Here is a 25,794-nt window from a genome sequence, read left to right on the forward strand (position 1 = left end):
AGAAAAGAGCTTTGGCAACAAAGTGTAACAAAGGAACTTTGGCACAAGAGCGTTCTGGTGCAGAATTAAGAGTCCCCGGGCGTTCTCCCATTGTTCCGCGCCCCGTTACGGTTATGCAGAGAGGCTGCTCTATGTTCCCCCTTCAAACTCCTTCTGGGATGCGTGTTGGATGCATGGGCTGAGGATGTGTCCCCGCAGCAGTGGGTCCAGCTCCCCGGAGAGATGTCATCAAGGCCGTCCTTTATAGCTCGGGGGAACCAGCACCTCCGAGGGACCTGTAACCCCCCTGCCTGCCCTTCTCTCTTGCTTTTAATGATATGTGTACGGGGTGCTGCTGCTGTTGTGCCCGGCGCCCCAGAAAGGACCGTGTGAGTCCCCACGGTTTGATTTACAGGGATTTCCCGCACTTTGTCAACCAGGATGGGAACTACCTGTTCTGCCGGTACTGGGAACCTGTAACACCCCCAAGGTGAGCTTTAGCTCAGAGTTAAATGTAGGGAGAATACACACGGAATTAAAACTGAGTTTCTTTGTATGCAGTTTTGTCTGCAGGCTTGTCACCTTCAGAGTTATAGAGTTATACAGCATGGGAACAGACCCTTCGACCCATCTTGTCTGTGCCGGCCAAGGTGCCTACCTGAGCTAGTCCCACTTGCCTGCATTTGGCCCATATCCCTGTAAACCTTTCCTATCCATGGACCTGTCCAAATGTCTTCTAAACATTGTAACTGTACCCACCTCTACCACTTCCTCTGGCAGCTCGTTCCATATACACACCACCCTCTGTGTGGAAAAAGTCGCCCCTCAGGTCCCCTTTAAGTCTTTCCCCTCTCACCTTAAACCTGTGCCCTCTAGTTTTAGACTCCCCTACCCTGGGGAAAAGACCGTGACCGTTCACCTTGAGCAATGAAGGCAGGTACGATGGTGGGGCTGAAGAGGCTTTTAGATATGAATGTGCAGGGAGTGGAGTGATATGGATCATGTGCAGGCAGAAGGGATTCAGTTTAATTTGGCATTGTGTTCAGAACTGATACTGTGGGCTGGAGGGCCTGTACTGTACTGTCTAGTAGCTTCTAAGTTCTAAGTTCTATGTTCATGTAGGCCTGTGCGTTGTCTCCCATTTAAGCAACCTCCTTTTAACAAATAACATGTTAGATGTGTGTTCTCCCCCACCATCTATAGAAGTGGTGCAGGGGGTAGAGCTGCTGCCTCGCAGCCCCAGAGACTCGGGTTCGATCCTGACCTCAGGTGCTGTCTGTGTGGAGTTTGCACGTTCACCCTGTGACCCCGTGGGTTTCCCCCAGGTGCTCTGGTTTCCTCCAACATCCCAAGGACATGCGGATTGGTAAGTTAATTGGCCACTAAACTGTCCCTTGGTGTAGGTGTCTAGTAGAATCTGCATGTGGTTGATGGGAAGGCAAGGAGAATAAAAAGGGACTTGGTATTGGAATTGGTTTATTATTGTCACTTGTACCAAGGTACAGTGAAAAACTTGTCTTGCATACCGATCGTACAGGTCAATTAGTACAGAGTGTATTGATATAGTACAGGTAAAAACAATAACAGTACAGAGTAAAGTGTCACAGCTACAGAGAAAGTGCAGTGCAATAAGGTGCAAGGTCACAACAAGGTAGATTGTGAGGTCATAGTCCATCTCATCGTATGAGGGAACCGTTCAATAGTCTTATCACAGTGGGGTAGAAGCTGTCCTTGAGCCTGGTGGTACGTGCCCTCAGGCTCCTGTATCTTCTACCCGATGGAAGAGGACTAGAGTAAGCTTAGTGTAAATGTATGCTTTCTGGTCAGCATGGATTCAGTGGGCCGAAGGGCCCGTTTCCATGATGTGTGACACTATATAAATCTATAATATTTAGGTTATAATTCAAAACTATCATGAACTAATTTCGAAGCATTGTTTATGTATGCTTTGCAAACTAATGGAAGTTTAGTTTAAATTCTTGCTGTGTTCACTAAGACATGAGACGAATTCTGTTTGCCCATCTAAGAGCAACAGAGGTAGAACATGTACCTGAAGCAAATATGCTGGGGCAATCAGTGAGGGGGGGCTAAGCAATTAATAACTTGCTGGTTAAACAGCCAGGTTTTTCACAGCTAATAAATTCCGAATGGTGTTTGTGTGAGGTGTATATCAATTTTCCTCTCCTTCAAGGTTTAAGCATTGTAGCATACCCCATCCTAATTAGAACATGGAAGATAAGATAATATATCTTTATTAGTCACATGTACATTGAAGCACACAGTGAAATGCATCTTTTTGCGTAGTGTTCTGGGGGCAGCCCGCAAGTGTCGCCACACTTCTGGTGCCAACATAGCACGCCCGGAACTTCCTAACCCGTACGTCTTTGGAATGTGGGAGGAAACCGGAGCGCCCGGAGGAAACCCACGCAGACACGGGGAGAACGTACAAACTCCTTACAGACAGTGGCCGGATTTGAACCCGGTTCACTGGCGCTGTAAAGCGTTACGCTAACCGCTGCTCTAGAACTGTATAGCACAGGAACAGGCCCTTCGGCCCTCAATGTCTGTGCTGACCATGATGCCATTTTAAACTGCACAACTGCCTGCACATGGTCCGTATCCCTCCATTCCCTGCATGTTCATGTGTCTGTCTAAATGCCTCTGAAACATCGCTATCGTATCCACTTCCACCACCTCTCCTGCAGCCCATTCCAGGCACCCACCACCCTGGTTAAAAACAAAACTTGCCTTGTAAATCTCCGTTAAACTTTCCCCCTCTCACCTTAAACCTACGCCCTCTATATCTGACATTTCCACCCCACTCTGACCGTCTACCCTTTCCATGTCTCTCATAATGTTATCAACTTCTATCAGCTTGTCTCTCGACCTCCGATGCTCCAGAGAAAACAACTGTCAGGTTTAAAAAGAAATCAGAGACACAAGGGACTGCAGATGCTGGACTCTGGAGCGACACTTGTGGAACCTTCATTAGTCAAGGCATTGAGATCAAGAGCCAGAAGTTATGTTACAGCTTTATAAAACTCTGGTTAGGACACATTTAGAGCATTGCATTCAATTCTGGTCACCCAGGAAGGATTTGGAAGGTTTGGAGAGGGTGCAGAAGCAGTTTACCAGGATACTGCCTGGTTTGGAAGACATGTGCTGTGAGGAGAGGTTGGACAAGCTGAGGCTGTTTTATCTGGAGCGGTGGAGGGTGAGGGGAGGTCTGATTGAACTTTAGAAAGTTATGCAAGGCATAGATAAAGCAGACAGCCAGTATCTTTTTCCTAGGATTGAAATGTCTAGTCCCGGAAGGCATGTATTTAAGGTAAGAGGGGGAAAGTTCAAAGGAGATGTGTGGGACAGGTTTTTTTGCACAGAGAGTGGTGGGTGCCTGGAATGTGCTGCCAGGATTGGTGGTAGAGCCAGATAGCACAGGAGCATTTACGAGACTCTTAGATAGGCACATGAATATGCAGAGAAGGGAGGTATATAGTCAATGTGCAGGGAAGAAGGATTAGATTAATTAGAAGTCATTGGTTTAATTAGTTCAGCACAACATTATGGGCCGAAGGGCCTGTCCTGTGCTGTACTATGTTCTATGTTCCATGTTCTAACACACAAAACACGGAGGAACTCAGGTAGCATCTATGGAGGGAAATGGACTTGATATTTCGGTTGAGACCCTTCATCTGGACAAAGGGCCATCCAGATGAAGGGTCGACGGTCTATTTCCCTCCATAGATGCTGCCTGACCTGCTGAGTTCCGCCAGCGTTTTGTGTTTTGCTCAGAAAGAAGTTACATTTACATTGCATGCTTCATGACTTTGGAGAGTGCCAACGGGCTTTATGGGAAAATAATATACTGTTCAAGTCTACATTATTGAAGTATAGAAGATTAAAAGCCTGTTGTAAGAGATAGGACATGGAGATGTCCATCATCAAAAGAGGTTTTTAAAGAGCAGTTATGAAGAACCTGTTTTAAATCACTAGCAATGGGTTAAGGATCAGAGTGGACAGATTTAAGAAAACTGACAGATATCTAGATGTGACAGGAGGAATTATTTTTAAACACGATGATTTGGAGTATGGTGTCTGAAAGGGTGGGGGAACCACATTCATAGTAGCATTCAAAATGCAGTTGGATATATGTATTTCAAGGGCTGTTGTCAAAAGGGCTGCTGGCAGGCACTGTTGTTTGGGGCAGGCATGATAGTATAGTGGTTAGTGTAACGCTATTACAGCGCCAGCAACCCGGGTTCAATTCCGGCCGCTGTCTGTAAGGAGTTTGTACGTTCTTCCCATGTCTGCGTGGGTTTCCTCTGGGTGCTCCGGTTTCCTCCCACATTCCAAAGACGTGCGGGTTAGGAAGTTGTGGTCATGCTATGTTGGCACCGGAAGTGTGGCGACACTTGCGGGCTGCCCCCAGAACACTCTACGCAAAAGATGCATTTCACTGTGTGTTTCGATGTACATGTGACTAATAAAGATATCAGTAAAAGCGGGGAGTGAGACTAATTAGATAGCTCTTTCAAAGTGCTGGCATTTCTACAATGGGTCAATTGGCTGCCTTCTCTGTCATGGGTTCTGTGATTCCAGTGTTGATGCATGTGTTCTTGGCTAGCAGATCCCACTGATTCCTAATCAGGATCTCCCTCCCATCCCCTTCCTAACTCAATGATATGTCTCATAGAGTCGTAGAGTTATACAGCACAGAAACAGGCCCTTTGGCCCAACTCATCCATGCCAACCAAGGTGGCTTCCTGAACTAGTCCCATTTGCCTGTGTTTGGCCCATTTCCCTCTAAACTTTCCTCTGTACCTGTCCAAATGTCTTTTAAACATTGTAATTGTACCCGCCTCTACCACTTCCTCTGGCAGCTCGTTCCATATACCCACCACCTCCTGTGAGGAAAAACTTGCCCCTCAGGTCCCTTTTAAATCTTTCCCCTCTCACCTTAAACCTATGCCCTCTAGTTTTAGGTTCCCCTGCCCTGGGAAAAATATTGTGACCATCCACCTTAGCTATTCTGACTGCATTGAGCCATTGGGTTGAATGCATATGAAAGATTACCACTTCGTTACACAGTATTCTGTAGAGCACAGAGTCTGTGTACTACAGCCAGTACAAATACTCCTAAGGTTAGTGCACTGCACTTTCTCTGTAGCTGTGACACTTTACTCTGTACTGTTATTGTTTTTACCTGTACTACCTCAATGCACTCTGTACTAACTCAATGTAACTGCACTGTGTAATGAATTGATCTGTACGAACGGTATGCAAGACAAGTTTTTCACTGTACCTCAGTGCAAGTGACAATAATAAACTAATACCAATACCAATATTGTAGCTGTGACACTTTACTCTGTATTCTGTTATTGTTTTTACCCTGTATTACCTCAATGCACTGTGTAATGAATTGACCTGTACGATTGGTTTGCAAGACAAGTTTTTCACTGTACCTCAGTGCAAGTGACAATAATAAACTAATACCAATACCAATATTGTAGCTGTGACACTTTACTCTGTATTCTGTTATTGTTTTTACCCTGTATTACCTCAATGCACTGTGTAATGAATTGACCTGTACGATTGGTTTGCAAGCCAAGTTTTTCACTGTACCTCGGTACAAGTGACAATAATAAACCAATACCAATACTCTGCATTAATGTTGTGGTGATAATGACATCATCAAGCAATGCAGGTATGAAGAGGAAAACAGAAGTCGTAGGCAAGGATGAGAAGATTTTGTATTCACTGCTAAAGATAGCAGGCCACTGTATGCGAAATCATCACTCACTACATGAAGGATCACCAGAAAAAAATCTCCACCTGCTGCACCGTCCTCTGCCATTAGATTCCTTCAGCCCTTTGTCACTTCCACCTATCTACGAGGTAGATTGTGAGGTCAAGAGTCCATCTTATTGTACTAGAGACCGTTCAATAGTCTTATACAGTGGGATGGAAGCTGTCAGAGTTTGTCCGGGGTGGGTGGGGTCTTTGATTATGCTGGTTGTTTTACTGAAGCAGCAAGAAGTGTAGACAGAGTCCGCGGAGGGGAGGCTGGTTTTTGTGATGCGCTGGGCTGTGACCACAACTCTCTGCAGTTTCTTGCGGTCACGGGCAGAGCAGTCGCTGTACCAAGCCGTGATACACTTGGATAGGATGCTTTCTATTTGCCGTTCCAATGGTCAATTCTTCTCTTATCTATTTCTTCCAGGGCTCTGGTGATGATAATACATGGTGGAGGAGAGCACAGTGGCTGCTATATGAACCTTACCTCAATTTTCACTGACCTCTCCTTGTTTGTATTTGCACATGATCACAGTAAGTATTAAAAACTGTGAGAGGCATAGATCGGGTAGACAGTCAGAATCTTTTCCCCAGGGTAGAAATGTCAAACACCAGAGGACATGCTTTTAAGATTAGAGAGGGGAGGTTTAAAGATGATGTGAGGCACAAATCTTTTACGCAGAGGGTGGTGGGTGTCTGGAACGGGTTACCGGGGTAGGGGTGGAAGCAGACAGTTTGGTGGAGTTTAAGAGGCTTTTAGACAGACACATGAATATGAAGGGAATTCAGGGATGTGGATGATACACAGGAGGAGGATATTTAGTATAAATTGGCATCAAATGGCCTGTCCGGTGCTATACTATTCTACTGTAGGTACAGTCTTTTCCTGTTAACTCCAGCACAAGATTCCACCAGGAAGGTCTTTAAAAGTAGTGGCTACTTCTGGTAGCTGGCTGCTGCCGTCCTACAGAAGAGAATTACTGCAAGTTGTTCCGTTCATCACTTTCTCCCCCTCCCTCCTCCATTACATCCTGAGCTCACATTTTATTGAACTGTCACAAAACATTGATTGGATCAGAAATTAAACAGAGTGAATCTTTCACAGATAGGACAGCACAAATACCTCAGGATATGTTAGATTAGTTTTTCCCAACAATCCTGCTGTACCTAGGATAGGATTTCCTTATTAGTCACATGTACATTGAAACACACAGTGAAATGCATCTTTTGCGTAGAGTGTTCTGGGGGCAGCCCGCAAGTGTTGCCACGCTTCCGGCGCCAACATAGCATGTCCACAACGTCCTGACCCATACGTCCTTGGAATGTGGGAGGAAACTGGAGCACCTGGAGGAAACCTATTACAGCTCATAATCCAAAGTTACTCCCTTTCCCTCTGCTTCCAGCAATGACCTCATTATAGCCTATGCCTGGCCGTTGCCTATATACGTCCCTTGAATTCCCAATAGGGAATTTCAGATGGAGTGTCTTTACCCAAAAAGAGGTGGGAGTATGGAGTGTGCTCCCACAGGGAGTGGTTGAGACCATGAGTATAGATACTTCTAAAGGGCGGCTGGACAGACACGTGGTAAAAGAGAGCAGAGGTGTGCAGCGCAAATGCCAGCATGGACTAGCTGGGCTGAATGGCCAGTTTCTTTGCTGTATGTTCATAGACACAGAAACAGGCCCTCCAACCCATTGAATTGGGTGCCGGCCATCAAGCACCCACTTGACACTCTAGTGGCAATTCACAATGCGGAACTGTAGGAGCTTGGAATCAGATGGAGGTAAAACATATTGGGCACTATTTTGAAATCCAATGGCGCTATTGAGAAGCAGCAACGTATCCCCAGTGCCACGGCCAATACTTGAGCATTAGCAGTACGAGGAACGGAGGCAGCAAGTGTGGAACTGAAGCCAACCACTGGAGCTGCTGCCTCCCTGTGTCAGAGACCTGGGTTCAATCCTGCCATCTCTGTGGACATAGATTTAAGTCTAAAGCTAGAGGACATGGATTTGTGAGAGGGGAACAATTTGAAAGGGACCTGAGGGGCAACCCTTTCACACAGAGGGTGGTGGGTATGTGGAATGAGCTGCCAGAGGAAGTGGTCAAGATGTGTACAATTACAATGTTTAAAAGACATTTGGACAGGTATGTGGGGAGGAAAGGTTTAGAGGGATGTGGGCCAAATGCAGGCACATGGGACTAGTTCAGATGGATATCTTGGTCGGTATGGACGAGTTTGGCTGAAGGGCCTGTTTCCGTGCCATATAACGCGATGACTCCCTGTAACCGTGTGGGTTCCCTCTGGGTGCTCCAGTTTCCTCCCATGTCCCAAAAGCACAGGTTGGTTCATTAACTGGCCGCGATAAATTGCCACTAGTCTGAGGGTAAGTGGTAGAATCTGGGAGCAGTTGATGGAAATGTGGGGAGAGTTTGTTATGGGTTATGGTAGGCTTGGTGTAAATGGGTGTTTGATGGTTGTCCTGTTTCCATGTTGTATGCCTGTATGACCCTGGCTTAACAGTGCAAATCCATCAATGCAACACCTTTTGGGTTCGACACTGGAAGTGTCAAACTGGGTGGAGCTCTGGAGTTTGACCAACATAACCAATAACTCACATCGATATAGTGCCTTCAAACAGAGGAGATCACACGGTGCTTTACATAAGCATTATCAATGAAGAAGCTGGAGCCACACCACATGAGTCATTAGGTTAAAAAAAGGTTTAAAGTATCAACTTGAGGGAGAGGAAGAGAGAGAGATGGAGGAGGTTAGGACCAGGACTTAGGACCTTGACAACTGAAGGCACGACCACAGTTACATTTGGGGATCCCACTTCCCGAAGCAGGGAAACAGATGTCCATTTTTATAGAACATAGAACAGTACAGCACAGAACAGGCCCTTTGGCCCACAATGTTGTGCCGACATAGCTAATCCCTCCTAACTACAGAATGCCCATATTCCTCCATTTTCCTCTCATTCATGTGCCCATCCAAGCCCCTCTTGAAGGCCCCCAATGAATTTGCCTCCACCACCCAAGTTTTTTACTGAGTGGTGGATGCCTGCAATCAGGCAACTCATTCCAGGCATCCACCACTCAGTGAAAAACTTACCCCTCACGTCTGTTGTGAACCTATCCCCTCTCACCTTAAGTGCATGCCCTCTGGTATTGGATCGCTCAATAATGGGAAAAAGATATTGCTTGTCCACCCTATCTATGCCCCCCATAATTTTATACACTTCCAACAGATCACCCCTCAGCCTCCACCGCTCCAGAGAAAAGAGCCCAAGTTTGTCCGGCCTCTTCTGATAGCACATGCCCTCTAATCTGGGCAGCATCCTAGTAAACCTCCTCTGCACCCTCTCTAAAACCTCAACATCCTTCCTATAGTGAGGTGACCAGAATTGCACAAAATACTCTAAATGCGGCCTAACCAGAGTTCTATAGAGATGCATCATAACTTCTTGACTCCTATACTCAATACCCCGATTAATAAATGCAAGCATTCCATAAGCCTTCTTAACCACCCTGTCTACCTGTGTAGCCACTTTCAATGAGCCATGGACTTGCACCCCAAGGTCTCTCTGCTCTTCAAGACTGTTAAGGGTCTTGCCCTTAAAAGTGTACTGCCTCTTGACATTAGTCCTACCAAGGTGCAAGACCTCACATTTATCAGCGTTAAACTCCATCTGCCATTTCTCTGCCCACATCTGCAGCTGATCTATATCACATTGTATCCGTCACCAGTCTTCTACACTATTGACAACTCCACCAGTCTTGGTATCGTCTGCAAACTTACTAACCCAACCATCAACGTACTCATCCAGGTCATTTATGTATATCACAAACAGCAGAGGTCCCAGCACAAATCCCTGCGGAACACCACTACTCACAGGCCTCCAGTCCGAATAAGTCCCTTCAACCACCACCCTTTGTCTTCTACAGGCAAGCCAGTTCTGGATCAGCACAGCCAATTCTCCCCTGACCCCATGCATCTGAATCTTCTTGATTAACTGATTATGTGGGACCTTGTCAGATGCCTTACTGAAGTCCATATACATGACGTCCACAGCTCTACCTTCAGAGTAGAAAACTTCCGCAAACGTGACACCGTCCGATCCATGGTAAATGAAAATTTAAAAATGCAGCCATTGGAAATCTGAAATAAAAACAGAAAATTTTGGAAAGGCTCAGCAGGTCGGGCAGCATCTGTGGAAGCCTTAGCCTTGTCGACTAAATCTGATCTTAACTGTTGCTTTATTTCACCCGATCAAAGAAATCCTTTTGTTCCACCCCATTCCCCTCTCTGACCTTCTCTCCCACCTGCACTAACTTATTTTCTTTCTTTCTCTGTGGAAGGGTTCCAGACCTGAACATTAACTGCTTCTCTCCCTACAGCTGCTGCCTGACCTGTTGAGTGTTTCCAGCATTTTCTGTTTTTATTCCATGTGCTCACCTCCTCCTGATTATAGTGGCTTAAAGGTTTATCAGAGTGGAGCTCCAGACAGCAGGCCAGCTGAGAAAGGGTATACTGGGCCTCTTGCAGGAATTCTGCTCCCCTCTCTCCTATACCTCTCAGCCTTTCTTTTTCCTTTGTAGTTGGCCACGGGCAGAGTGAAGGCAAACGACTGCAAGTGCCCAGTTTCAGTATTTATGCCCGTGACTGCCTGCAGCACATCGACATGGTGAGAGGACATTACCCAACACTGCCTCTGTTCCTATTGTCACATTCCTTGGTAAGCAGACATTGGTACAATGGAGACACAAGAGACTGCAGATGCTGGAATCTAGAGCAATGCCCAAGATGCTGGAGGAACTCTGCGGGTCAGGCAGCATCTGTGGAGGGAAATGAACAGATCCGGATGAAGGGTCTCGACCTGAAACATCGACTGTCCATTTCCCTCCACGAATACTGCCCGACCCGCTGAGTTCCTGCAGCATCTTGAGTGTTAAGCCATTACACATTGGTCTGCCTAATCTGTGCTGGTTGTAAAAAAGTCAAGTCAAAGTGGAGTTTATTGTCATATGCACAAGTATATGTGTGCACAGGTACAATGATAAACTTACTTGCAGCAGCATCACAGGCACATAGCATCAGATAAGCAGCATTCACAAGAAAAGCATAAATTAAACATAAATTATACAAATTTTTACAAAAAAGAATGGTGTGATGACAACAACCTTACCCTCAATGTCAGCAAAACAAAAGAGCTAGTCATTGACCAGGAAGGGGGTTGGTGTACATGATCCTCTCTACATCAGTGGTGCTGAGGTCGAGAGGGTTAAGAGCTTCAAATTCCTAGGAGTGAACATCACCAATAGCCTGTCCTGGTCCAACCACATAGACACCACAGCCAAGAAAGCTCACCAGCGCCTCTACTTCTTCAGGAGGCTAAAGAAATTTGGTATGTCCCCTTTGACACTCACCAACTTTTATCGATGCGCTATAGAAAGCATCCTATCCGGATGCATCACGGCTTGGTATGGTAACTGCTCTGCCCAGGACCACAAGAAACTGCAGAGAGTTGTGGACACAGCTCAGTGCATCACAGAAACCAGCCTCCCCTCCATGGACTGTCTATACCTCTCGCTGCCTTGATGAACCAGCCAGCATAATCAAAGACCCCACCCACCCGGGTCATTCTCTCTTCTCCCCTCTCCCATCAGGCAGAAGATACAGGAGCCTGAGGGCACATACCACCAGGCTCAAGGACAGCTTCTATCCCACTGTGATAAGACTATTGAACGGTTCCCTTATACGATGAGATGGACTCTTGACCTCACAATCTACCTTGTTATGACCATGGACGTTATTGTCTACCTGCAATGCACCTCCCTGTAGCTGTGACACTTTACTCTGTATTCTGTTATTGTTTTACCCTGTACTACCTCAGTGCACTGTGCAATGGATTGATCTATACGATCGGTTTGCAAGACAAGTTTTTCACTGTACCTCGGTACAAGTGACAATAATAAACCAATATTAATACCAAAGAACAAAAAGAACAAAGTCCATTTCAGTGCAAACTGATCAAAGTGTTCATAGTGTCGGTAAACTGTCGTAATTATGGTTGTGCCGATTGGTTCAAGAACCGAGTGTTTGAAGGGAAGTAGCTGTTCTTGAACCTGGTCATGTGAGATTTCAGGCTTCTGTACCTCCTGCCTGATGATAGCTGTGAGAAGATGGCATGGCCCGGATGGTGGGGATCTTTGATGATAGATGTTGCCTTCTTGAGGCAGCACCTCCTGTAGATACTACCCATGGTGGGGAGGGATGTGCCCGTGATGTATGGCCAGAGTCCACTCTCTGCAGCTTCTTGCATTCCTGTATGTTGGAATTCCCTTACCAGACCATGATGCAACCAGTCAGGATACTTTCAACAGTACATCTGTAGAAGTTTGTTAGAGTGTTTGGTGACAAGCCGAACCTCCTTAACCTCCTAAGGAAGGAATGATGCTGGCGCGCCTTCCTTGTGATTGCATCTATGTTCTGGGCCCAGAACAGGTCATCCAATACGTTAGTACCCAGGAATTTAAAGCTGCTGACTCTCTCCACCGCTGATCCCCCAATGTAGACTGGCGCACGTTCGCCCTCCCTCCCCTTCCCAAAATCAACAATCAGCTCTTTAGTTTTACTGACGTTGAGCGAGAGGTTGTTTTTGCGGCAACCTGGTGTCCTATCTCGCTCCTGTACGCTGACTCATCGCCAACTGCGATTCGTCCAACAACAGTGGTGTCATTGGTGAATTTGTATATGGCATTGGAGCTGTGTTTAGCCACACAGTCCTGTGTGTATAGACAGTAGAACAGGGGGCTAAGCATGCAGCCTTGAGGTGCACCTGTGTTGATGGTCAGCAAGGAGGAGGAGTATGTGAGGTACGGGTACAATGAATAACTTGTTTGCAGCAGCATCACAGGCATGTAGGTACAGACAACACACAGAATATAAATTATACATAAATTATACATGCACAGGACAGTGAATGGAGAGAAAAAAATGTGCAAAGACAAGACATTAGTGCAAAAGAAGACAGAATCAGAGACCATGGTAGTGCAAGAGGTGGTCCGTCGTGTTCTGTTGCTGAGGTAGGGTTAGGGTTGTGCACGTTGATTTAAGAATCTGATGGTTGCAGGAAAGCAGCTGACGTGGTGGGACTTCAGACTTCTGTACCATAGAAGGCTATGGACCTAATGTGGGTAAATGGGAGTAGTGTAGATAGGTACAACAGTCGGCATGGACATGGTGGGCCGAGTGGCCTCTTTCTGTGCTGTGTGACTCTATGATACTCGGGGAGGGGGACGGTGGTGGGGGGAGGGCTTCACCTGACAATCAAATTGCTGCCTGGACTGAGATTAAAAAAATAAGAGCCACAATCATAACTAGGCCTCTTCAATATGTGTCCTTGCACAAAACCAAGAGGAAACATTTTCCACTAAGTAATCAACTGGTTGACTAAGATTAAAGTCTATGTCCAACCCTGCTGCTATTGTAACTCTAGCTGTGCTTGAATTTCAGGGAGCTCCGATTGCATTCGATGTAGTGACCAAGAAACCAGATATTGCTGGGCTGATATTTATTGCACCTTTAGTGCGAATGAATCCCGAATCAGCAAATGCATTAAAGGTAAGAACACCACAGTTTTTGACCATCCTGAACAGTTGGTCAAAAGAAAGTGGAGTAGACAAATTTTTGAAAGATCAGGGAATTGAGGGTGATGGGGAACTGGCACAATAGAGACCAGCATAGATCAGCCATGATCGTACTGATGGCGGAGGAGGTTTGAGGGAGGCAGTGGCCAACTCCTACTCCTATTTTCTTGTGTTTATGTGTTTATGCCAGTTCCCAAGGGTACCCCACAAAATATTACAATCCCACTGCAGAACAGTTCCAATAAAAAGCACTCAGATTATGATTTTTAACAACCAAGGTGATATGATATGATTTCTTTACATTGAAACACACAGTGAAATACATCTTTTGTGTAGAGTGTTCTGGGGGCAGCCCGCAAGTGTCACCACGCTTCTGGCACCAACGTAGCATGCCCACAACCTCCTAACCCGTACGTCTTTGGAATGTGGGAGGAAACCGGAGCACCCGGAGGAAACCCACGCAGACACGGGAAGAACATACAAACTCCTTACGGACAGCGGTGGGAATTGAACCCGGGTCGCTGGTGGTGTAAAGCATTATGCCAACCGCTACACTACCGTGCTTGCCCCTAGGTTGTGACCAAGGTCAAATAAAAATGATCAAAGTGGGACTTGAACTCTTGTCCCCAGATCATTCGTCCAGGTCTCTGGTACCCTCATTTGAACAAATCCTGGCAAACAATGGAATGAACAGCAAGATAATGTGTTTGTTTTAATGGACGGGGTGGAGGGGGTTCATTATTGAGAGGCAAATGTTGACCAGTCTCCTGGAACTTCCCTTCACACTCCTAACTTTCACTTGTTCTTTCTGCCTTCTACAGACAGCTGAATCAACAGACCCACAATTATGTTGTCAGTCACCTCTGTAACCTTGAAGCATGAATCCCAACAACCTCATAAGCTTAACTAGGTTTTCCTTTGCTTTCCCGATTCTAGATGTGTTGTGCCATCATGCTGTATCACCTGATGCCAAACTTAAACTTGGGAAGTTTGGACCCTCATTGGCTGTCAAGTTCACCAGAAGAGGTGAGTTCCCCTCTTGTATCAATAAAGTGGATTCTCCTTGACAACTTGTGAATTTGGGATCTCTCTGGCAACGCCTTTTGATATCCCCACTTCTGACCATATGACAGCAGGAGATTTCATTGATGAAGTAGCTAAAGATGGTTGGGCCTGAGGAGCTCCTGCAGTGACGTCCTGGGGTATGATGCTTACGTCCAGCAATGATGGTCGGTGACACCAGTTATACTTCAGTCAAATGTAACCTCGATGTCAAGGGCAGTCACTCTCACCTTGCCTCTGGAAGTCAGCACTTTGGTCCATGTTTGGACCCAGGCTCTGATGAGGTCAGGAGATGACTTGTCCTAGCAAAACCCAAACTGGGCATCAGTGAGTACGTAGCGCCTGGCAAATCTAGTTTAGGAGCTCTGAACTTCAGGACTCAGCCAGCTCTGTCTGTGGTGATGCTACCAAACTACGCTTAGTGATGGACATTGAAGACCCCACCCTCACCCAGGGAATGTTCTGGGTCCTTGTCGCTTCCAGTCCTTCTTCCAAGTGTTGTTCGACATAGAGGAGCACTGATTCATACCGAGGGTGGTTTCCTTGCCTGTGTTCGATCTGATGTTGTGAGATGCCATGAAGTTTGGAGTCAATGTTGAGGACTCCAAGGACTTCTCCCTCCCACCTGTACAACATTGGTGGGTCTGTCTTGCTGGTTGGACAAGACATACCCAGGGATTGTGATGAAGGAACAACACACAAGAGGCTGGAGGAACTCAGTGGGTCAGGCAGCATCTGTGGAGGGAAATGGACGGTCAACATTTCAGGTCAAGACCCTTCATCTGGACTAAAAGATAGAGGGGAGATAGCCAGTATAAAGAGGGGAGGAGTGGGGTAAGAGCTGGCAGGTGATAGGTGGATCCAGGTGAGGAGGGGTGATAGACAGATGGAGGAAGGAAGGGAGGAGATAGCGACAGAGGCTGGGAGGTGATAGGTGGAGGCATCAAGGGGCTGCAGATGATGGGATCTGATAGGAGGGGAAGGTGGAGCGTGGAATCGAGTGAGGGAGTTGGTGACGGCAGAGGGGAAGAGTGGGGGGAGGGGAACCAGTGGGAGGGGTGTGTGGATGATGGAGTGGGTGGAGAATGGGGAGAGAAACAAGGTGATGGGGGTTGGGGTGGGTGTGGGAAGAACTGTGTAGATCCCATCCACCCAGCACCCACGGGATGATGTCAAGATCCCCACGTGCTGTTTGGAGCTGCACTCCATCCAAGCAAGTGAGGAACCTTCTATCACACCCCTGACGTGCTGTGTAGATGGTGGTGGGTTTTGTGATAGTGATGGTGGGAGAGCTCATTATGGTGGTAGAACATAGAACGTAGAACATAGAACAGTACAGCACAGGAACAGGCCCTTTGGCCCACGATGTTGTGCCGAACTAATTAAACCGGTAATTAAACACTTTAACGAAACTAATCCCTTCTGTCTACACAATGTCCATATCCCTCCATTCTCTGCAGATTCGTGTGCCTATCTAAGAACCTCTTAAGTACTCTATCGTATCTGCCTCCACTACCATTCCAGGCACCCACCGCTCTCTGTGTGAAAAAAATTTGCCCCGCACACCTCCTTTGGACTTACCCCCCTCACCTTAAATGCATGCTCTCTAGTATTAGATATTTCAACCCTGGGAAAAAGATACCAGCTGTCTACACTATCTATGCCTCTCATAATCTTATAAACTTCTATCAGGTCTCCACCGCTCCAGAGAAAACAACCCAAATTTATCCAACCTCTCCTAATAGCACCTGCTCTCCAATCCAGGCAGCGTCCTGGTACATCTCTTCCGCACCCTCTCCATGTCCTTCTGATAATGGGGCGACCAGAACTGAATGCAATACTCCAGATGCGACCAAACCAGAGTTTTATAAAGCTGCAACATAACTTCCTGACTTTTGAACTCAACGTCTCAACTAATAAAGTCAAGCATGCCCTATGCCTTCTTCACCACCCTATCAACCTGTGCAGCCACTTTCAGGGAGCTATGGATTGGACCCCAAGATCCCTCTGTACTTCATTATTGTTAAGGGCCTTGTGATTAACAGTGTACTGTCACTTTACATTTGATCTCCCAAAGTCAACACCTCACACTTGGCCTCATGTGATGCCACTGAATGTCAAAGGTGAGTTTAAAGGGAGTGGAGGAACCAGGGTTCCAGTGAAGGAAACTGGGGTCCTGATGGGTGGAAAGGTAGTGCAGTAAACATCACCTGATGCCAAACCAACAAGATTTTTGAAGTCAGATTGCCGATTGTCAGAGTTTTATTATACAGGGAAAACAGCTGAAAGAACAAATGCTTTTAAAGTGTTCGTACACAGTGCACATTTCCCAGGCATGCTGTGGATTTTTTAATCATCCAATGCCAAAACACTCACACTTCACCAGATTCGAGTTCCACTCTCTTTTTTGACGGGTGAATTTCCCTGAAGAGTTTTGTCAGGTCTGTGGACAGATGTTGAGAAGGAGACGGGAGGAAGGAGAGATTAACGACTTCAGTACATGACGTGCTTCATTTCCCGACGGATGTCAATCATGATGGCACTTGTTCAAAGGTCATTTGATGCATGACTGAAGGTGCTGATTGCTCTAACGAGCAAGTTTGCTCCTGATGCATTATCTGCAATTTAACAGTCATCGCTATGAACAAGACAACTGAGTGTAGAATTCTTTCAGACCTCAGCCAAAAAATGAAGGGGATAAGCCTTGCAATTAAGGATGATGTACCTTGTCCACTTGTTTCCCTACCACAGAGCTATTTTGTCCAAAAAAACGGCAGCTGGCAGTATCAGGCGCAGGCATGGTAGTGTAGCGGTTAGCGTAACACTTTACAGCGCCAGTGACCCGGGTTCAATTCTGGCCGCTGTCGGTAAGGGGTTTGTGCGTTCTCCCCATGTCTGTGTGGGTTTCCTCTGGGTGCTCCGGTTTCCTCCCACATTCCAAAGATGGGTTAGGAAGTTGTGGGCATGTTGGTGCTGGAGGTGTGGCGACACTTGCGGGCTGCCCCCAGAACACTCTATGAAAAAAGATGCATTTCACTGTGTGTTTCGATGTACATGTGACTAATAAAGATATCTTATCTTATCTTATACTGTTAGCTGGTGCCTCATTCAACATTTCAAACACAAATCAGATTTAAAATTGCCCATTCCACACACGGGTCATCAATGTATTGTTCGAGGAAACTGTTCAGTGCACTCTGTGATTCACCCTCAAGACTACCCTTGCTGAGCTCATTTAATCATTCTATATGAAGACCCTGGTTCCTGAATCCCTTTGAACTCATCCTTGACATTCAATGGGATCACCATTACCAAGCACACCCACCATCACTGTCCTGGGGGTTGTCATTGACCAGAAACTCATTTGGACTATCCACATAAATACCAAGGTTATAAGAGCAATTCAGAGGCTGGGAATCCTGTGGCAAATCATACAACATGGAAACTGGCCCGTAGCGACCAAGATCCCCATCTGAGCTAATCTCATTTGCCCATGTTTGGCCCATGTCCACCAATACAGATCCAAGTACCTTTTAAATGTTGTTAATGTACCTGCCTCAACCACTTCCTCTGGCAGCTTGTTCCATATACTGACCACTCTCTGGGTTTCCCGTCAGGTTCCTATTAAATCTCTGCCCTCTCACCTTAAACCTATGCTATGAAGATACAAAAGCCTAAAAGCACATGGCACCAGTCTCAAGGACAGCTTCTATCCCACTGTTATAAGACTATTGAACAGTCCCCTAATACGATAAAATGGACTCTTGACCTCATAATCTAGCTCGTTATGGCCTTGCATCTAATTTTCTGCCTGCATTGCACTTTCTCTGTAACTGTAACACTTTATTATGAATTCTGTTATTGTTTTCCCTTGTTCTACCTCAATGCACTGATGTAATGAAATGATCTGTATGGACGGCATGCAAAACAAAGTTTATCACTGTATCTCAGTAATAAACCAATTTACCTTCTAGTTCTTGATTCCCCAACCCTGGGAAAAAGGTTGTGTGCATTCACCCTATCTATGCCCCTCATAATTTTATACACCTCTATGAGAGCACCCCTCATTCTCCTACTCTCCAATGAAAAATATCCCAACTTGCTCAACCTTTCTCTATAACTCAGTCCCTCGAGTCCCGGCGACACCCTCGTAAATCTCCTCTGCACTCTGTCCAGCTTTATGGCATCATTCTTGTAGCAGGGTGACCAAAACTGACCTCCTCACAGCCAAACCCCACCACCATCTACACAAGTCAGGGGTGTGATGGAAGGTTCTCCACTTGCTTGGAATGGGTGCAGCTACAAACAACCCTGACTATACATTCTTCATCAAAACCTCTTATGATCAGCAACATTTCGAAACAGTTGAAAAAATGAAAATAATTTGAAAATAATAAATGCAGTTAAAAATATTTGGGGTGGTCAAAATTGGGAACTGAATCTTCCAGGTTATCTGACATTTAGGAAGGAAATTGGTACAGATGTTAGAAAGGATCTCAGCTCGTCAGATCTTGGTAACAATTTGGATGGAGCTAGGAAGCAGCAAGATCTATTAAACATTGGTGGATTTGTTAACAGGTCTCTGTGTTGTAGCTGTGTTACAATGCATGGTATATATGTTGGTAATTGGTTTATTATGGTCACATGAGCATCTAGACAGTAAAGACACCTATGTTAGACTATTGTTTATTGACTACAGCTCTGCCTTCAATACTATAATTCCAAGCAAACTCATCACCAAACTCCAAGACCTGGGACTCAACACCTCCCTCTGCAACTGGATCCTTGACTTCCTGACCAACAGACCGCAATCAGCAAGGATAGGCAGCAATACCTCCGGCATGATTATTCTCAACACTGGTGCCTCACAAGGCTGCGTCCTCAGCCCTCTACTCTACTCCCTATATGCTCATGACTGCATGGCCAGATTTTGCTCTAACGCCACCTACAAGTTTGAAGATGATACCACCGTAGTAGGCTGTATCTCAAATAACGATGAGTCGGAGTACAGGAAGGAGATAGAGAGCTTAGTGACATGGTGTCATGACAACAACATTTCCCTCAATGTCAGTGAAAAGAAAGCTAGTCATTGACTTCAAGAAAGGGGACGGTGTACATGCACCTGTCTACATCAATGGACCTGAGGTCAGGGGCATTGAGAGCTTCAAGTCTCTAGGAGTGAACATCACCAATAGCCTGTCCTAGTCCAACCACATAGTTGCCACATCCAAGAACGCTCATCAGCGCCTCTACTTCCTCAGGAGGCTAAAGAAATTTGACATGTCCCCCTTGACACTCACCAACTTTTATCAATGCACCATAGAAAGCATCCTATCTGGATGCATCACGGCTTGGTACGGCAACTGCTTTGCCCAGGACCGCAAGAAACTGCAGAGAGTTGTGGACACAGCTCAGCACATCACAAAAACCAGCCTACCCTCCACAGACTGTCTATACTTCTCGCTGCCTCAAATCAAAGACCCCACCCACCCCAGTCATTCTCCCTTCTGCCCTCTCCCCTCTCCCATCAGGCAGAGGATACAAAAGCCTGAAAGCACGTACCACCAGGCTCAAGGACAGCTTCTATCCCACAATTCCCTAGTATGATAAGATGGACTCTTGACCTCACAATCTGCCTCGTTATGACCTTGCACCTTATTGTCTGCCTGCAATGCACTTTCTCTGTAGATGTGACACTTTACTCTGCATCCGGTATTATTTTACCTTGTACTAGCTCAATGCACTGTGTAATGAATTGATCTGTACGAACAGTATGCAAGACAAGTTTTTCACTGTACCTCGGTACATGTGACCATAATAAACCAATTCCAATGTACCAAGGTACAGTGAAAAACTTTGTTTTGTGTACCAGCCATGCACTGCAACCAACTGGCAGTTCTGTTTGGATCTGTCAACTAAACACCTTTGCATTCTGGCCCAATAATCTGCACTTAGAACTCAGAGGAACATGAGCTACAACATTAGGGCAGGCGATCGATTGTTTAAGCAAAGTGATGGACTTTAAGATGTGTCTGAAATGAGGAGAGAGTGAGGCAAAGAGGATGGAGAGGTCCAAGGATGGAACTCCAGAACGTTGGCATCAGTGGCTGAAGGATGACTGCCAGTGTGAGAGTAATTACGTTCGGGGATATGGGGGAAGCTGGAATCCCAGGTACACAGAGATCTAAGAGGGTTATAGACCTGAAGTTGGTTGCAGAGTTACAGTGAGTTAGGGCCATGGAGGGGTTGAAAAATAGGAGCGAGAATCTTAAAACTGTTTTGGAAGCAGGAAGTCACGAAGATCAGGAGCGAGAGTGTCAGCAGGACAATTTTGGATGATCTCCAGTTTACGGAACACATCATAAGCGAGGCCAGACAGGGGTGTACACTAGTGGTCAAATGCAACCATCAGGTTCCTGAACTGACCTGCACAACCCTAACCCTACCTCAGCAACGGAACACTACGCACCACCTCTTGCACTGCCGGGGACTTGAATCTGATTGTGTTTTTCTTTTGCACTAATGTCAGAATCAGAATCAGGTTTATTATCACTGACGTATGTCGTGAAATTTGTTGTTCTGCGGCAAAACATAAAGATGTAAAAATTACTATAAGTTACAAAAATAAGTAAATAGTGCAAAGACTTTTTTCTTCACTGTCTTGTATAATTTATGTCCTGTGTGTTGTCTGAATCTACGTTCCTGTGATGCTGCTGCAAGTAGGTTTTTCATTGTACCTGTGCCTCACCGTACTTGTGCACATGACAATAAACTTGACTTGACTTAGTGGCATGGATGATGGTTATAGCAGATGAGCTAAGGGAGGGTGGGGTCGGCTGATGTTGCTGATGTGGCAGTAATAGTGAGGGCAGGACATTGGCCTGAAGCTCAACTCAGTGTCAACTATGACCTGGGGTTCTCAGACACTATGGATCAGACAGATTCAAGGAAACAGAATGGTATTGGTGACGAGGGAACAGTGTCTGTGACAGGAGCTAAAAGTTTCTGTTGATTCAGTATTGGAAAATATCTTCAATTAACTGTTCAGAGCACCCCACCAACTCAGACAGCAGAATGGTTCAGGAAAGGTGGCAAAGCAAAGGTAGTGTTGGAATTGGGCGGCACAGTGATGTAGCTTGGTAAATCTACCACCCCACAGCGCCAGAGACCCAGGTTCTATCCTGACCTCCGGCACTGTCTGTGTGGAGTTTGCATGTTCTCCAGATGACTACCTGTGCTTCCTCCAGGTACTCCAGTTTCCTCCCACATCCCGAAGACGTGTGGGATGGTAGAGTAATTGGCTCCTGTAATGTTGTCCCTGATGTAGCTGGGTGTACATGGATCGTGAGAGGTTGTAGTCTCTATCCGAAGGGACTGCTCCTCAAGTTTTGGCTGCTCTTGATCTTTGGTCACCCGGTGCGGCTGGGAGTGGGTCGGTCGCGGGATCGGTCAAGGGGTCTCCCGGCCGGTTTGCCCCTGGGCCTGGCTGAGATGGCCATTCACGGGTCCAGGCAGCGGGCAGTCGAAGGTACTGCCCCAGCCGACTGCCCGCTCCTCTTCTGGAGTTATGTCCGTGCCCGTGTGTCCCTGGAGAAGGAGCACACGGTATCCACGGGTATAATGGGGGATTTCCAGGACCAGTGGGCACCACAGGGGCTTGAGTGCGTTCTGGATAGAGATGACCACGTTATAATTTGAAGCTATTGACTGTAAATAGTGTGAATCATGGAATAACGTCATGTTGTAATGACATGATGCTGTTATCCCTGAATAAACCTCCATTGGAAAAGGAAAAAAGAAGTGTAGGTGGGTGTTGGCATCTGTGCGAAGTTAATGGGAATATGTTCCAGGGAGAATTACTGGGAAAATGGGATGTATATAAGAGTTGGGATAGACTCAATGGACCTCTTTCTATGTTATAAGATCAAAAAACATAGTAAGAGGTCCATTTGAGCCTATGAATTCTTCTTTGGTGATTTATAGAAACAGTAATTTTGTTCTGCCCTCTAAGTCCCACATGGGATGTGTTTTCGGTTAATGCAGGTGCAAAAGATCTTGGACGACCCTCTCAGCTGTCTTGGACCTTACAAGATGAGACTTACCATCCAGGTGTTACATGCAGTGGAAAAGCTTGAGAAACTAATGCCGAGCATCACAATCCCCGTGCTGATTGCACATGGTGAAGCAGATAAACTGTGCGACATCAAAGGCTCCCTCCTCTTGTATAAGAACATGGCTAGCCCGGACAAGACATTGAAGGTGATTCGTTTTCCTGACTTTTAGCTTATATTAGGATCCTTTGTATAGGGTCATAGAGTTATACAGCACTGAAACAGGCCCTTCGGCCCAACTCGTCCATGCCGACCAAGTTGTCTACTTGAGCTGGTCCCATTTCTCTGCATTTGGTCCATATCCCTCTAAACTTTTCCTATCCATGTACCTGCCTAAAAGTTTTAAAAGGGACCTGAGGTGCAATCACTTCACTCAGTGGGTGGTGGGTATGTGGAACGAGTTGCCAGAGGAAGTAATTGAGGCAGGTACAATAGCGACATTTAAAAGACATTTGGATAAGTACGTGGATAGGAAAGGTTTAGAGGGTTACGGGCCAAATGCAGGCAAATGGGATTAGCTTAGCTGGGCACCTTGGTCAGCATGGACGAGTTGGGCAGAAGGGCCTGTTTTGGTGCTGCATAACTCTATGACTCTATCTCACAGTGTGCCAAGGCACAAAACGGGCAAGGAAAAGCCACTGAAGTGCAGTCACTGTTGTAAAATAGGAAGTACAGTAAAACTCTGATAAACTGTTATCTGAGCACTTGCAAATCCTAATGATTTGGCATCTTGCTAACCAGGTAAAGACTTCTGTCTGACTTGCTAGGTCCCTGGTTCCGGCACCCTTTCCCCTCACTGGGACCCCAGTTGCTGTGCCCCCTTCCAACTGGTTGGGGCCCTGGTTCCCACACTCCCTTCCTACTCACCAGGGTTCCAGTTCCTGTGTTCTCTTTCAACCTCCTACACACTCTTTAAATTTTTGTGATTCACTGGGAAATGTATGTTAATACTGTGAAACGTCTAAAAAAAGTGAATTAAAATGTGTTGGGGTATTAATATAGTCCAGAAAATTTGCTAATTAGACACCGCTGAACTCAGGAACGTAAGAAGCTGCAGAGAGTAGTGGACTCAGCCCAATACATCACGGGTACATCCCTCCTGTGCCCTCCATTTTTTGGTTCCCTTACCCAGGGAAAAAGACCGTGCTCTGGGAAGAAAGACTGTGTGCATTCACCCTATCTATGGCCCTCATAAGAGGGATGGTGATGGAGCTGGAGAAAGGGTGCTGTGTGTACGGAATCCTTTTTTGCTTTGCTTTGCCTTCATATGTAATTAGTCACACATGGAATCCCACCCTGTTGTTTCTGAGAGGTGAGGTGATTAGTCAATCTATGCTGCAGTTTAGTTACTATCTTCTTTTCTGCTAGATCTTCAAGAATGCTTTCCACCATTTACATAAGGAGGCACCAGACATCGTTGCAGAACTGCAAACACTGATTAGAAAGTGGCTCAGTGACCGTCTGCCACCAATGGTAGACTGAGTCAACTCTGAAAATGTTTCAAAGAATTCTTTTAATTTGTCTTGAGGTCAAATATGTTGGGGGGTTGGGTGGGAAATCTGGCTGGGGTGGGTTAGGAACAAAAGCAATTTCCACGTACCAAAAAAAAACTTTATTAAATAAAAGCATGTCAACATAAGCATCTGTTGATCCACTGCCTACAAAACAAAATAAAAACTCAAAATCGTGTGTAGCTGAGCCAGCGAAGGCACAAACACATTTCCATTGTCCATGGGAGTGGAGAGATGGTTTGCATTGCGTTTCCCTCTGCAAGTCTGTAACCTGGTATCCAAACTATCTCTTCTTAACACCACCGCCACAGAGACTCTCTGGATTATGATCACACTTTACGTGGAGCCCTAGCGGATGAGCATTGTGACAAAGAGCGATTTAAATCCAAAGAAGGTCATCTATGACTGCTCGCAGAATATGTACCCTGTGTACACTGGTGTGTTAGCATATAAATTGTATAATTCCTTCACACTCTGCTAAGTACAGTATCAACAAGGGTTTTACCATTTCCATGGGAATGTAAACAGAATCATGGAATTGGTTACCAATTTACCAATAAAATCTTCTTGAACCTGGAAGTTAAACCAAGAACATCTGGCACTACTTATAATGCAACTTGTTCACATCTGTAAAACTATTAACCTTGTAGTAAAAGAACTGATTTGATTTGTGCTATATCATGGCTCAAATCCATATAAGATCTATTTGTCACTAAGACAGAACATGTCTCTAATTCCTGACATTGTCTGTGCTCTCTAGTTACTGATCTGCGTGCAAGGGGGAGCCCTTCGTAAGTTTGAACACCTCTTCCTTATCTCCCCTTTATCTTCTCTGCATCAAGGACACCAACCGTAGCTCCTCAAATCTCTGCAAGATTTTGTCACCCACAATAATAATGGGCTGAATCTCAGAATTGTGCAATTTTACATCATGCAAATTAATTCACCTGACCGCAACCTCAACGAATGTGTCCACAGGGAGACACCATTGATATTGGATGAAAACTAGGAAAAGTGGCAAAATAACTAAAAATATTGAGAAGTTATTCATTGTTTACAAAAGTGATTTTGTAACGTAATGACAAATATCATTGGTTAGACAAGAACTGTATTTTAATCAACAATTAAAAGTATCTTGCAAATTGCCATTGTATATACCGGGATATGTTGCATATACTTGTTGATCCTCTACAGTTATATAATAAAAATAGACTAATAATCTGATTTTATTTCCCATTACCATAAAACAGTGTTTATACTTGGATATGTGAAGAACATGGATTATTCTACTTTTCTTTCTGCATTAGTTACTTTCTTGCTCTGATCTGTGTTATTACCCCAAACAACGGAGTATGTAGTGTCACACAGCTGTAACAATCCCCAGTTCCTCTTTGTTGGGACACCACTCTCCTGATGCTTGCAATTGGTAATTGCTCTATTATTGTCACATGTACCGAGATACAGCGAAAAGTTTTGTTTGCGTGCCATCCAGACAGATATTTCCAAACATAAGTACATCGAGTTAGTACAAAAGGAAAAGCAAGAACAGAATGAGTGTTACAGTTACAGAGAAAGTGCAGTAGAGGCAGACAAATAAAGTGCAAGGGTCACAACAAAGTAGATTGAGAAATCAAGAGTTCATCATTATCACACAACAGGTTTGCTCAATAGTCTTATAACAGCA

At 45.6% G+C, this 25,794-nt stretch overlaps 2 protein-coding genes across 2 annotated transcripts in view; both read left to right on the top strand.

The window, feature by feature from the left end:
- The first annotated feature begins 317 nt into the window (after positions 1 to 317).
- LOC127571292 (monoglyceride lipase-like) lies at positions 318 to 24,081 on the top strand. Its single transcript, XM_052017561.1, has 8 exons — positions 318 to 469; positions 6,200 to 6,306; positions 10,376 to 10,512; positions 13,293 to 13,400; positions 14,363 to 14,452; positions 21,860 to 22,093; positions 22,532 to 22,747; positions 23,968 to 24,081. The coding sequence occupies exons 1-8, from the start codon at positions 318 to 320 to the stop codon at positions 24,079 to 24,081; spliced, it is 1,158 nt and encodes a 385-aa protein (XP_051873521.1).
- A 384-nt stretch (positions 24,082 to 24,465) lies between these two features.
- Positions 24,466 to 25,794, top strand: part of LOC127571293 (monoglyceride lipase-like) — a 56,684-nt gene continuing 55,355 nt past the window's right edge. The window contains exon 1 of the mRNA XM_052017562.1: positions 24,466 to 24,539. Within this exon, the coding sequence (XP_051873522.1) occupies positions 24,466 to 24,539 (74 nt within the window). The remainder of the gene's footprint in view (positions 24,540 to 25,794) is intronic.

Source organism: Pristis pectinata, chromosome 6 (assembly GCF_009764475.1).
Source record: "Pristis pectinata isolate sPriPec2 chromosome 6, sPriPec2.1.pri, whole genome shotgun sequence".
NCBI lineage: Eukaryota > Metazoa > Chordata > Chondrichthyes > Rhinopristiformes > Pristidae > Pristis > Pristis pectinata.

Excerpts from the sequence above, each read along its gene's own strand:
- LOC127571292 (XM_052017561.1), top strand. The coding sequence starts at position 318 with ATGTGTACGGGGTGCTGCTGCTGTTGTGCCCGGCGCCCCAGAAAGGAC. Across the intron at positions 470-6,199 it reads GAACCTGTAACACCCCCAAG|GGCTCTGGTGATGATAATAC; the intron begins GTGAGCTTTAGC and ends TATTTCTTCCAG. Across the intron at positions 14,453-21,859 it reads TGTCAAGTTCACCAGAAGAG|GGACTGCTCCTCAAGTTTTG; the intron begins GTGAGTTCCCCT and ends CTCTATCCGAAG.